This window comes from Mus musculus, chromosome 7 (assembly GCF_000001635.26).
Source record: "Mus musculus strain C57BL/6J chromosome 7, GRCm38.p6 C57BL/6J".
Classification (NCBI taxonomy): Eukaryota; Metazoa; Chordata; class Mammalia; order Rodentia; family Muridae; genus Mus; species Mus musculus.
Window position 1 is genome coordinate 72,180,704 of NC_000073.6, and position 14,800 is coordinate 72,195,503.

At 41.1% G+C, this 14,800-nt stretch overlaps 1 protein-coding gene across 6 annotated transcripts in view; it reads right to left on the bottom strand.

The window, feature by feature from the left end:
• The window catches only part of Mctp2 (multiple C2 domains, transmembrane 2), a 229,290-nt gene that overhangs the window by 102,877 nt on the left and 111,613 nt on the right, over window positions 1-14,800 (bottom strand). For all 6 annotated transcript variants that reach the window (XM_030242581.1, XM_006540899.3, XM_006540901.2 and 3 more), the window contains 2 exons: window positions 5,060-5,162; window positions 3,102-3,204 (listed from right to left, as the gene is read on the bottom strand). In XM_030242581.1, coding sequence (XP_030098441.1) covers window positions 3,102-3,204; window positions 5,060-5,162 — 206 coding nt within the window. The remainder of the gene's footprint in view (window positions 1-3,101; window positions 3,205-5,059; window positions 5,163-14,800) is intronic.

Below are 14,800 nucleotides of genomic sequence, written 5' to 3' on the forward strand. Positions count from 1 at the left end.
TTTTCAGTGGGACTTTTGGTCTTCTGTGCCTACTGCACACATATCTCTCAAGATTTCCTATACCTCTCCTAACATATCTCTTTTGCTGGTCCGAAGTATACATATCACAGTTGTACAAACACATTTCCTAGCCTTCCTTATGGCATGATGCTTAATGTGTACTCACTGTGACTCTCTAAGAAACTCTGAGGCGTTCAGACTCCAAGAGGAGGCTGTGTATGATACTAGCCAGCTACAGTACAGGATCATTTCTGGCACTTTGTTTTTTAATTTGTAAATTACCAAAAATAAATATGTAAGATTAAGCTGTTAGCAAAATTAAAGACTTAGCATATTAGCTGCATTAACTTGGTCAGACATGCACCCTCAAGGAACATAAGCTTAAAAAAAAAAGCATAGAGCTAAATAGACCTTTAAACAATTCTTCTCAAATACAGTTCAGTATTGTTTGATAATCGAATAAAAATTAAATAATTATTGGATTATGATTTTCAGCTATAATGAGAGTCATGACATTTAAAACTCACACTTATAATCTACATTCTATTAGGAAATAAATTAATTTGGAAAGGTCAATCTATTGCAGGTAGACCACCTGATGTCAAGAAGACACAGAGCTACCCTAGGATTTGGTCATTTTCCTAATCTGTCAGTCAAGGGATTAGAAACTAATGTGAGTCAAATCAACTATATGTAACAGCAGCAGCAGAGCCTGCCACACAGTGCCATGGCAGGGTCCCCAGGACAACTAAGAGGATTATAGACTGGCCAGGCTCTTATGCAAGCAGAGCCTGCTAAACTGGTGCTTTCTTCTGATGGTATCACATGCTATTTGTATTTAAAAGAAATAAATAATGTGTCTTGCAAGTTTAATGTCAGCTTGATACAAACTAGAGTCACTTGTGAAGAGGAACCTCATTTGACGTAATAATACCCAACTAGATTCTTGCTTAATGATTGATGTGGGAGGGGCCAAGTCACTGTAGCAATGCCACCCTGGGGCTGGTTGTCTGGGGTACTCTAAGAAAGCAGAATGATTAAACCATGAGGAGCAAGCCAGTAAGCAGCACCCTTGTATCATAGAAAGCATGGACTAAGCTACAGGGAAGAGGACGTTTCCCCGAGGTCAGCATTAGAGCACTGCTAGCTAAAATTGCCAGCCACTCAGTGAAACTTCGTCAATGTTTGTCAAACAAATCAATGAACAAGAGAATCTGAGGCAGCTTGTTCCTATCATGGAAAGCTCGACTGTCACGTTTCATTTTTGTTTAAAGTAGAAATTAAATAAGCTATGCCTTTCACTAATTTTCTAGTTTGGGGAGAGACATTTTAATAAAAAACAGTCCATTAGTTTAGTCAACGGTTGTGTCCACCAGGAATCCATGCCCCTTTCAGGGTCTTTGTCAATTCTAAGGACTTCACTGGTTTTTCACAACAGCAGAGACAAACAAGTGCCACTGTCACCCAGAGAAGCCAGGAATCTGCTGGGTACCCCGAAATGTACAGGAAAGCCCCATTTAGCAAACAAGCAGTCTGACTTCAAGTGTCAACAGCCTTCAGATTTGGTCATCCTGATGTAGCTGGATGTCCTGTCTTAGATCTTCTGAGGAGGGACTGAAGAAGAGACAAAGACACAAGGGTCTGGCGGGACAGAAGTAAGTAAGCAAAGCCAGTGTACAAAAGTTTTATGAACAAAGAGAAAGGATCGAGGGTTCCTAAGCGCTCCTAGTGTATTCACAGGTGAAGGAATAAAATATGTCTCCAATTTATCCATTAAACAGAATAAAGGGGGAAGGGAAAAAAGGAGGGAGTGAATAGGGAGAGACAGAAGAGAGGGGAAGAGATAGGAAGGAGTGAGGCAGAGAGATGGTGGTGAGAAAGTGTGTGCACCCATATGCACAGTGAATTATAAGGGATGGATGGTTTGGCTTTGTATCAACTCTCTTTAGACTTCTTCTAAAGTGTGTCCCATATTCCTGCTCCATGTATTCTTCCAGGAATATCTGACAAGGTTGTAATAAAAAAAGGGGGTAATTCCCAAACTGCCATCTCCTCTCCATGAGCCCTGCTGTCTGCCAGGGCGGGCTTGGCGGGCTCAGAGCATTTGGCGGGGGCCGGCTGCAGCAGCCAGCAGCTGCTGCATGTGTTTTCTTGGAGGAGCATCAGGGATATGGGAACTTGGGGAGAAATTAACCAAGCGATCAAAAGCAGACGAAAAGATATTAAGAGGTACAGTGCTCCCCTCCCTGTAAACATTGTGTGAGGGAGATGAAGCTTGAGGTTACATCACGAGTGCACAACTCACAAAAAATGTACAAATGGCTTTGGAAGAAAAAAAAAACCAACTGTGAGGGAAGAAATAAAATTTCATATTTTGGTGAAGCCATAGTGACTGTATGACAATTGTACAAAACTGAAATGCTTGTCTCTATGCAGTTCACTGGACACATATCAATGTCCAATCAATAGGAAAAAAGTAGATACTAAATAATAAATAAATAAAAGAGCGATTTGCCGGCCCCTTCTCCCCCTTCACTCTTGTAAGCACTCCGGGATGCTTTTTCTACCACCTTTTATAACTATTTTATTCATTCTGTTTTTCATCTTTGCTGACCCTTCCTAGATTATTGAAACACTCTTGATTTTCCAAGGGACATCTTTTATTTTCTTCCATAAAATACTTTATTTTAATCCTTTAACAGCGTAAAGCAGAAATAACAGAGAACTGAGGACAAATGCACCCTAATCAGCAACGGATCTTTAACAAAATGGGCATGGGTGACATCAAAAGAAATCCATGAGAATTCCTCGGGAATCTGTAGAATATTTGCCCATTGAGTTGGATTCCTTGAAGTCAGACCAAAAGTGCCAGTCGGAGGTGGAAGAAGGTCTGAGAGTGTATTGAAAGATTGCCCAAAATGTCTGGTTGATTTAGTAAATATTAAACCAACACACAAAAAGCTATGTCTCCTTATATCTAAAATATGAAGATAAAGAATAAATAGTACTTTCCATAGTAGCTCCAAGACTGACAATGATAAAGTGAGTCTAGACTATAGAAGCTCTGACTTATAAATTGTTGATTAATGCAGAAGACTTACAGACAGCAAGGGGATGGCGACTTTTCCAAGAAAGTCCGGGGCCTTGTCTCCATCCTCATCAAACACTGTCACTTCCAGCACATCATGGATATCTTTAATGGGGCTGAAAGTGAAGAGATCAGGTATTATACACAAAAACATGCGAGTGACGTTTGCTCCATGAAGATCTGAAAACACTTGCACTAATTAAGTCTGTGTGTCCTTGGAGTATAAAACTATCATTTAATTAAACTCCAAAAATTAAATCAAACTGACTGTATTCCCAGACCATCCATCATGGAAGATTCAGATGTGCACATGATGAAAGAAGTTAACTTTCTTACTGTGGCATTTTCTACACATGTGTGCACTCAAGAGTGATACTGTTAAAGAAGGAAGATATAAAAAAGAAAGAGAGAAGAAAGAAAGAAAGAAAGAAAGAGAGAGAGAGAGAGAGAGAGAGAGAGAGGGGGGAAGGAAGGAAGGAAGCAAAGCAAACAAAGAAGGGTAGGGATTTAGCTCAGGAGTACAGTACTTGCTTAGCAACTGCAAGATCCTGAGCTCATTCCCCAGCTCTGGGGGGAAAAGGAAGGAAGGGAGGGAGGCAGGAAGGAAGGAAAGAAGGAAGGAATAGAGAAGAAAGAAAGAATAGAGAAGAGAAAAGAGAAATCATAGGAGAAAGGGACAAGATTGCAAAGTCACTCTGAAATGAAAAAAAAAAAAGCAAAAGAAGATTCACCTTTAAAAAATGAGTGAAGAAAAGAATGTGAGAGGCTATGGAGACAGCTCAGTGGTCAGAAGACTTAGTGCTCTTGCAGAGGGCCAGGTTCAGTTCCCATCACCCATCTAATAGTGCCCAACTGCTCGTAACTCCAATTCTAGAGGATCCCAAACCCTTTTCTGGCTTCTGCGGTCTTTTGAATGCAAATATGGTACAAATAAGCCTGCACAGATGTATACACATACAAAAATAAATCATGAGCAAACAAATATTATTAAAAATATTTTTAAGAAAATGTGGTAAAATTCATTATTTGCTGAACTATGCAGAGAGCTCATTTTAGAAACATAAAGTACCAAAAAAAACCCATGTACAGCTTTAAAAATGCTTTTTAAAATATTGAACATAATCCAATCACTATGGACAATAAAAACAAAAACCAAATAGAGCCATAGCTATTGTCACAATCCCTTGTTTCTCGCAGATACAATAAGATAAGTTAGCTGCGGTGTCTCCAGCTGATTCACTTCCCTTAGACCTTTGTGGGACATCCTATGAACACCACTATTTACCCTGGAGGCAAATTTGACTCTTTCACTCACAAGCACAGACTTAAAGGGGGTGATGTGACATCAACTCCTGCAAAATCAATAGAAGCCTCCCTTCACAGTCACACACCTTGAAGTCTAAGGCAAACCAGGATACTATATACCCAGCTTCCCAGAAGCCCAAGTTTGATGAAGCACACATGGCAGTCTGAAGGAGCCAGCCACTCTGATCGAAGGGAATGTAAGAAGCATTGGGGGTCCTTAAGGATTTGCTGATAATCTGTATTTTCCAAAAGACTCTGGCAGAATCCAAACCTTCATGCATTTAAGATAGTATCATAACATGTAAGTGCTTAGAATTTAAGACAGGGCTCCATTTGTAACTTTTCTTAACCCAGAAATAGATTAGTCTGGACGTCTAGAAACTTCCATCTATCTGCAGATTAATTTAGTCACTAAAAGATCTACTTTATAAATGTCTCCTAACAGTCCCTTACAGTTCCAAATGGTCTCTTCTATTATTAAGCCATACTATAAAATGAAAGGATAAAAGGTTTTCAGAAGAAAAAAAACAATAAAATTCGCTCTTTGCACATAAAACTGGGTGGAAAGTTCCCCTCAAGAGCCCCCCCGCCTGCCCCATGCACATCAGAGATAATTGCTCTCTAAGTTAAAGCTGCTCCGTGGATCCCAGGGCATGGCACACTTACAATGTAAAAACTTTGTTCCACTCAGGATTGAGGTTTTTGTAAATGGTATGTGTCTGAAGTCGGTCATTGCCCAACTCCAATAGGCAGAAAGGATCACTCTTCCCTAGAAAGAGAACACAGACAACCATCAAAGACAAACATATCTCCAAAGGGACACAGCAAATTGAGCAAAAGCTCTGTGCTTTCACAATGAAACTGTGAAAAGGGAGAGAGAGGGAAGGGAAGGGGTGCTCTCAGCAGGCTTGCTGGATCCACATTTGAGAGTTCAGAGAGGCAGGAAAACCTATGAGTGTTCAGTCTTTAACTTATCGAGGGATCCACACTGATGAGTCAGATGAATTGTTGCTCTGAAGACCAATGATCACAGCTCTCACAGAAGGGGGCACCAGGTTTTCCTGTAGAAGAGTCCATCCACCCTATCTTGCCTATCTTTAAAATGAACTCAGTAGCAAAATAAAGTAACCCAATTAGAAACAGGGGAAAGACTTGAAAAGACATACAAAGCACCATGGATGTAAAAACCTATTCAGCGTCACCCATCTTCAGGAACATGTTAATCAAAGCCACAGTGGTATATCCTCCAGCCCCAGTTACCATGCCTATTATCAAGCAGGCAACGAGAGGGCTGGAGATGTAGTCAGTGGGAAAGCACCTACCGCATGGAAGGCCCTGTGTTTGATTTCTACCGCTTCAAGAAAACAGAAACAAAGATGACAATAACAAACACCAGAAATCTCTGAAGAAAAGGATGCCTTGGTTACTGTTAGTGGGACGATCAGTTAGTAAAGCCAGCATGGAAAAACATGGTTGCTTTAGCAGTCACACACAGCTATTTCATCTGACAGCAATTCCACTTTCATGTATATATCCAAGGAAAATGGTTTCAGCCTCTGGAGTATTGTGTCCATCACAGCATTCCTTACAATAGCCTATACAACATAGGTGCCCATCACCTGATACACATAGGAAGCAAATGGGTACATACAGATGACAGAATAATATCCAGGCATAAAGAGGACTCGATCATAAAGAAGATTAAATCGTGTTATTTGCAGTAACAAATGAGCCTGTAAGGCAATATGTTATATAACTCACAGAAAAATAGATACTGAAAGGTCTTACTCATATGCAGGACAGACAGAATCAAGAAGTAGTGTTGGAGCTGGAGAGCTGGCTCATCAGTTAGTTACGAGCATTAGCTACTCTGACAAAGGACTCTAGTTCAATTCCCAGCACCCACTTGGCAGCTTACTACAATGTCTAGTTCCAGGATATCTGATACCACCTTCTGACCTACACAGGTACCAGACAAGCAGGTGGTGCCAAGACATACTTGCAGGAAAACACCCAGAGAGGTAAAAATAATAATGATAATAATAATGATAATAATAATAATAATAATAATAATAATAACATCTCAAAACAGCAGGCAGAAGCATAGTGAAAGATGGTTACAAGATGCTGGAGAAGGAACATGGAGTGGGTGGATGGAGAAATTTGTGCAGCAGCACAAGGTTATGGTTGGACCAGAGGGATGAATGCTGGCGTTCCCTTGTGTCATATGGTGACTGTAGCTAATAAAACTGTATGAAATCTTTTATAAGAGCTAGAGGAAAGGATTTTGGATCTTCTTATCCAAAGAAGTGATGCTGTATGAAGTGAAAGACATGGAACGTATGCTGATTAACTTATGACACCGCGGACAAAAACAAACAAAAACAAAACCACCACACTCTGTGACACTGAGCTCACATGCCAGTTAAAAGCAACACATTTAAAGCGAACACTGTTACCTCTCTAAACTTTCTTAAGTCAACATAGTTAATAATGCTCCTATTCTTGGAATCCAATAAAAACATTGGCTTCCGTGAGCTGTGAGAAGACAGATATATATATATATATGTATGTATATAGATATGTGTGTGTATATATATATATATGTATATATGTGTGTGTGTGCGTGTGCACGTGCATATGTATATGTATATGGACACACAACACACACAGACACACACAATATACCATGACACACATACACACAAACACATACATATACAATACATAGTCACATAGGGACACAAAACACACCAACACACACTGACAGACACAAAATACTGTCACACAGATATACAACACACACACAGTCTAAAACAACATAGAAGGTGACGACTGGCACGGGACATTGTCTTATGACCTCATATACCACTGTGGCATGTGGGTGTTTGTACACAGATAGGTACACCATACAGGAACAGCTGTGCACATACACAAAGTTACCTCACTTCTCACCTTCTTTTTTTTTCTCCCCTATCTCCCTCTATCTTCCAAAAGAACACAAGTAAGAAGTAAGGAAACGTCCAATCCAAAATCGGCTTGACAGTCTCCAAGTAAAAACCTATTGCCTTCCACTGGTCCTGGCCGGGAGGCTTAGGATTTAATTTGTCACGGAAAGAAAGAATGGCTACAGAGTGCCTACATCATATCAACAGAGCATGCAGGCCTTAAATATAGATGTCCATCTAACAAGTAGGCAGGGCCTACTACAAGACATGCTCAGGCCTCCTTATCTCTTAGGCAACCTTCAAGTTGCTGAACTTATATCTAATTCTCTTAATAAATAACCAGGAGGGCTAAGGACCTGGATATTCATACAGAGTTTATTCATCCCAGAGCCTGAACATGAGTAAGATTAAAACTTAAAAAAAAAAAAAGAAAAAGGATAAAATGAAGAAGTGAGGGGCAGGGGTAGAAGTAACCAGGAGAACCCCCATCGCATTGACTCGTGGCCTGGATACTCAGGAACCTAGAAGAAGCTTTTGAAGCCCAATTCCATGATCCCATTGCCGTTACCCCGATGGAGCCATGGGTTTAAATGGAAGCACCAGGGCAGTCAGCTATGAACAATGGGAAGGATCTGTCTTGCCTTCACAGAAACGTAATAAACTAATATCATAGTCCTCTGACTCCTAAAAAAAAAAAATGTAGAAAACCAGGCTCAAAAACAACTATGTACACTATCACCCCAAACCACACATGCAAAAGATAATGATAACATTATCAACCATTGTACACATACGATTGACAGCTTTTCCCAGAGAAAAGCCTGGATTGCCCTATACTTCCCCAGGATTCTGGCCCAGAGAAGCTATTCTTGTCCCTTAACCCCGTCTGTGGCCATTCCTGCTATCAATTGTGGCTTTTAGAATTCTGTGAATGAATGTGGTTTTGAGCCTGTTTTCTAAGCACGTGGTGCCAGCCATCTCAAACACAGAAAGTGCTGGCGAAATGGCAAGGACGCTGAAATCCACCAGCATACACCCTGGCAAAGTCTTCTAAAGAAGAAGTGCAAGAGGAACCCGTTGTGGCAGAAAGGAGAGTTCCATCCCCAGCGTGGACTATGAGGAAGACACCAGCCCTGGATGCTACGCTCAGGAGCAGCAGCACACACCCCCCTCCCAAACCTGAGCAGGAGCAGCCACTAGCTACTTAACCGTTTGTCAGACTATTAGTAGGTGTCAGCACTGCTCCTCTAGAGATGGCAGCATGACATGCCATCAGCACTGGCTCTGGGGAAAGCACCTGACACTTTTAATGAAAGCCCTGGGGTTGGTACACAGCAGGGCAGAGACACTGCCGTCCTGTCGAGGCACAGGTGGGCTCGAGCTGTGCCCAGCTCTCCTGAGCAGGCCGGTGCCTAGCTGTCCTAGCTAATGAGGAACACGCTCCTCTCCAGAACCCAGAAACTTCAGTTATTTGTCTCTGAGGAGCCTACTGCACCAACTCTCTGAAGATAATTCAGTCAAAGCTCATTAAAATGCTGCATTTATTAATATTACGGTATAAACAGGCAGAGCGAAGAGGAAACAAAGACATGACCGTTACTTATAGAGTAATTTGCGGACAATTTGGAGATTAGTTTCTTTCTCTTACAGGTTTCAGGGAGTCAGACTCCCCAAAATTTAGATGATTAATATTTGTATTGAGGACAATGTTCTGTCATAAAATTTGACCATCCAAATGCTTCCCAATTATATTAAGAGAATAATGACAGGCTAACTGGAATTTGGACATCCTTGAGAGCATTTTTTGACACCGTACTTTGCTGTTAATTTCTAGACTGCCTCTCATAGAAGCACATGTGTGTCAGTCATCATGACACATGACTTTAGTGGCTCAGTTTCCTGATGAGGCACCTCTCAATAGCTCTTATTTTAAATTCAAATTTCACTTATATTCCTTAAACAGCAAGTAACAATTTTGCATTTTGATAGTTTACCTTCATTTGGATGCACCCAGTGTCATATATTGGTATTTTGGAAGTGATGTCAGTCACTTGAAAGCTATTTCCTAACACTGACCAAGACACAGATACACAAAGCTCACTCAAGCCTCTATCTGCAAGGGTTCTCCTCAGAGGAAGGGACTATGTAGGAGAAACAAATGGATCCTTCCTGAGGAGTTGTGGACAAATTCATCAGGAAGGTGTTGTGTATGCTCACGTACAGTTGGCCTATCCTATCGGATGGGTCTAAAAAGCACAAATTATATGATATTTCATTATCCCTATGATAGTTTTACCTCTTTCAATAGAGATAGCTCTGTCATCATTTACACACCATCACACTGGTTCAGGTTATTAGTAAGATAGAGATTAGTTATTTAATGAATATGGGAGAATATGTGTGCATAGTTTTATAAAATTCACACATTTTATATGAGGGTATATATGAGTATCCTTAGATCCTAGTGTTGGAGGAGTCCTGGAATTAACTGTCTACACGTGTGGAGGTCCAACTGGGAGCAGGTATACAATGGCAACCAGGACATGTAAGGTCTGGTTTAAATGTCAGGACCAATAATCCTCTTGGGATTGATTTTACCCATCCAGCATCCTGAGCTCCTACCTATGCATGGCTCAAAACAATTGTCTAAGCTGGAAGAGAAGACACTGGAGATGGTAATTGCTGAAGCAAGCTGTAAGGCATGCTGAGAGCTGGGATGGGCAGGCAGGAAACACAGTCACTTCAGACTGCATTTCTAGAAGCTCTGTTTACCTGCTTCATTTCTATTAGTCTGTAACCTTACCAACAAATTCTGAAACAAATTTTAATTGCCCTTTCTGAAAATCTCTAGTGTCCAACTGTTGCCCCTGTAATTTGTCCTGATTTACCTCTTATATTGATCAACTCCAGCAAGGTGGGGTCTCTGTTCCACCATGCACCTCATCAGGTTATCTTTCCTGTGTAGAACCCAGAGGTACAGGATTCATGCCTACTTCCCATGGGGAACAACTGTCCTTGCAATGCGCTGACAACTGTCCCCCATCCTGTGTCTAATTCAAACACAAACTGTTCGTGGGACTCCGCCTTCAATCTCCAGGGTAACCTCCAAACTCCTATAGCCATTAGTTTAGGTTTTATAATGCCTCTTACACATATATCTGCTCATTGATCAGACAGACCTCTTTGAGACCCACAGTGTGAAAACTCCAGTACCAGCAACTCAGAGGGAAACAATGATCTCCAGCCTTTCTGGGCTTTCCACATATACCCTGCATTTCCAAATAGAGTCTTCGAGGGAAAAAGGATGGCTTCCTGAGCACTATGTAGACAAAGGCTGCTTTGCTCTGCTGTAACAGTGATCTAGAACAAACTAAGGCCACATTGGTACTGTGAGTATAGCAAAAGGCAAAGGAGGACTTTATTTCTCTGAAAAATTGTTCCATTGAGTTTCTGAGAGAGTTTAGTATTCCAACACACAGAGAGAATAACTAAGGACCATGATGGAAGCCATTTTTTTTTCCTTTTAATCTCACTCCATGCTACCCGAGTTCCAAAGCATACCAGCATCCTCTGCACTTCCCTTACATTTCTCCTTGCTCACTGCCTTGCCCCTCTGCAGAAGCCTTGCTCCTCACAGCTGCCAGAATACAACTTTGTAAGTTCATATCAGGTCATGCCATTCCTCTCTCTTAATCTTCCAATTTTCTTCCTCTGACTATCAAGGGATCCAATAGGCTCTCCCCTGCAAAGTTCCCTTACAGGATCTATTTTCTGGTCTCACTTGATCTCTTCCACCCTGGATGGACCTCCGCAAGCTTGGAGCCAGAATGCCCAGCCCTTGTTTCTGCTAGCCAGCTCCTTTTTGGTTCTACTCCTCAATTTAACACATCACCTTCTATAGGGCACTGTCAGGTGCTCTTCAGTGAGGTTCAGCTCTGACCTCAACAGTACAATGATAATCCAGCAGCTGTTGATGAGGGTGGGAAGCTGTTTCTATCACCGCTCTATCATCAGGACATTGTAGAGGCTCACACAGAAGCACTCTCTAAAGTAAATTAGGATGTAGTGTAACCCTGCCTCTAATACCTGAGTGACTTACACTATCTCATCAGATGCCATACATGACAAGGGTTCACTGGCACTCAGGGCACTATTAAGTTACAACTGGCAAAGTCTTCTACATCCTCCCAAACTTTATTTCAACTGGAATCCATATTCTTTGGCAGACAGTTAAAATGGACAGGCTGCCAAAGGCTGATTTATATAGTTTTTAATGTGTTTTTCAAAAGTCCTCAATTTGGGCTCAGCTGTCCAGAAGGACCTCATGAAAATTAAAAGCATTCAATCACTATCACGGAGTTCTAGAAATTCCAACTATAGTTGTCCCCCTGAAAATAGAGCATCCATCCCTTAAGAGGAAATGTATTGCTATGGATACAGCTCCCAGAGACAGACAATGAAAAGAAACCATAAAATGGGCATGTTGGTTAAAATTCCCAGTGAATAATAACTACAGGCATGCTCTTCTGATACAAGTGGATTTTATAAAAAAAAAATCATGTAAACATAACAAAATAAAAACTTTACCGTTATGAATTACAAAAATGCTTCAAAAGTCAGGATTATAACATATGACTGGAAGATTTCTACTCTGTTCTGTGAGGTTTCAATGTGTTGGTTTAGTCAACAGTTTTCTGGGAAGAAAATTGTTTTTATATATAAAAAAATTTTTTGATGAACCAACAAATGTGGTTTTTATAGCTAAAATGATTATCCCAGATTACCAAAGTGTGAAACACGGGTGTCTGACAGCTTAGTACAAAAATTTCCTTACTGTGGAACTGTTTTCCCCCATTTTTACCTGGTAACTAAACAGAAGTAATAAAAACAAAGTATCCTAGAAGGGTGATTCCCATTTCTAAAAGTGATTGATAAAGCTAAAAGTGATTAGAACACTTAATAATTCCAGGATTACTTAAAATCAAGGAAGGGTATAAACAATAGCTTAAGGAGTCAGAATTTGACATTTTCCATGGTCAGTTTACACACTAATAAAAATAAATGTAATAAAATATAAGGAAATTAACTGAGTATAAAATACATAGCAGGCATGTTCATTTAGGTTTTAATTCAACCCTAAAAATACTCACAAGAATGTGAAGATTTCATAGTGGGCCCAAGGCCAGTAAGTGTGAGAACCAGCTGACACCTGGCATTCTTTCTCTATATTTCCCAATACATAATAAAAAGGGTGCTTACATAAGGAGCAATAACCACAAAAATCAAGAGAAAAAAAAAACCCCATGCATTGTCTGTCATCATCAATAAATATATCAATGGCCTGTGTAGGCTTGCCCAGGAAGGTAGTGTAGGCCAGTGGTAGCCTGCGTGCACTGCCTAATGGACAGAGTGTCTTAACAAAGTAATGGGAGCATACCCTGTCATGTTGGATGTGCCAAGAGCTCCTCCTAATGGCATAGCCAAGGAAACAGCAAACTAGTTGCCCCTCCCTGATTCAGCAGGCTCCTTCCTGAAACAGAAGACACACCCCAGTCCCTACATCTGGAATTCTGCAGTAAAGCAGAAGTGGGGCACATAGAGAAGACCCAGGTGTACCCAAAGATCCTAAGTTACTAGGAGTCTGTCCACCTAGGGGAGACGTTGGGTGTTCAAGTGTTCAAAGTCACCACACGGCTAACATGCTGACTTTGCTCTGCTTGCATAGAACTTCAGAAACCTGTGGGGAAGGCAAACTGTGTTCCTGGGAAAGCAGAAATGGTGTGGAATGAAATACACTTCTGAATCCTAGAACGGCATCAGGTCGTGACACTGGGCCTAACCGGCTTAGTCATCAAACAAGGCTATCTCATAACAACTTGCTTTTCTTGCTCAAAGACATGTTGTCCTTCACATCCCTCTGACAGATGCGCTTGGAGATTATTTAATTTGGCAGATATAGTTGGGAACCTTTTGTGGCCCGTGGCTGGTTTTTTATGACCGAATATGTTCAAATCTCTCAAGAATAAAGTAAAATTCTCTGTGAGGTTGCTGAAGGGCAAGTAGATGCCAACACTGGGTAAAAATATTAGTTCCAAGTCTGGGCCCTTCGTTGCCTCCTGTAAAGCCCTAGACGTGCATCTCAGCACAAGGACAGGACTGTATAGGAGAAAGAGATCAAGCACAGGACAGCGAGGTCCACACCGCATCATCCAACTATGCAGCAGCGATCTGTTCTCCTCTAGGTACAGAAGGATCATTACTGCAAGAAAATTCTCTTCCTTCTGTATCTTTGAATATGATTCATGGGTACCACTCCCAAGATTGGAGTACTAAGAATAAGGCATAGGGAGATTTAAAAAAATATCTCATCTAAAGGACATGTTTAAACAAGGAGAATAATTAAATTCACGAAGAGAATGTTTAATTAACAGAAAGGTAGATGTGTATGAGAGAGGAGCCAGGACTGAATGCTGACTCCATGCCTATGTGCTATACAAAGGCTACCCATGGTGGTTTCTAAACTGATTTGTTGAACCATTCCATAGTCATACTGAACCATGTGGGCTGAGCACACAAGACTTCTCACCCTCTACTCTCTACCACTGACCTCTCTCAAATATAACAGAAGTGCTTTTTTTTTTTTAGTAATCATTTTATTTGTTTACATTTCAAATGATATCCCTGGTTACTCCTCCATGAACCTCCCCATCCCATCCCTCCTCTCCCCTCTCCCCTTTGTATCTATGAGGGTGCTCCTTCACCCATTTGCCCACTCCCTCCTCACCCCTCTAGCACCCCACTACTCTGGGCATCAAGCCTCCCTCCCCTCCCATTGATGTCAGACAAGGCCATCCTCTGCTACATATGTATCTGGAGTCCTGGTTCCCTCTATATACACTCTTTGGTTTGTAGATTAGTCCCTGGAAGTTCTGGGTGGTCCAGTTAGTTGATATTGTTCTGGCTGGAAAATTCTTCATTTCTCAAATGCCTTTCTGCATACTTTATTATCTTTGCATAATCTATGAGATGCATTTCACATGGTTCCTTAACTTTTTCCAGCATTTGATATGTCCCATACAGGTGAGAACATACAAAACCAGTCTCTGTTGGGGCTTCCACCATAGCTAAAGAACGGGTCCTCCATTATTTCCACTTTATCCAGGAAAAAAGGTGGTGGGGATAGGGGCCTTCTCTGCCACTCTCTTTTAAGTCATTAGTTTGGGGTTTATTTATTTTTCTCTAAAAAGCTGAGTAAATTCCGTTGGTCTTATCAAACATTACACACCTGGAGTCAAAAAAGGAGTGCGTCGTTTTATGAGTCAAGGCTGAGGCCTTGTTACTAGAGAAGTAAGGACATCAGACTCCATAGTCCAGTGCTTTAAAGCACTAGGCTTTCCTAAGCTCACAGAATTTGTGGTATAAGCTTACAAACATATCAGACAGGTTCCTTATTAGAATA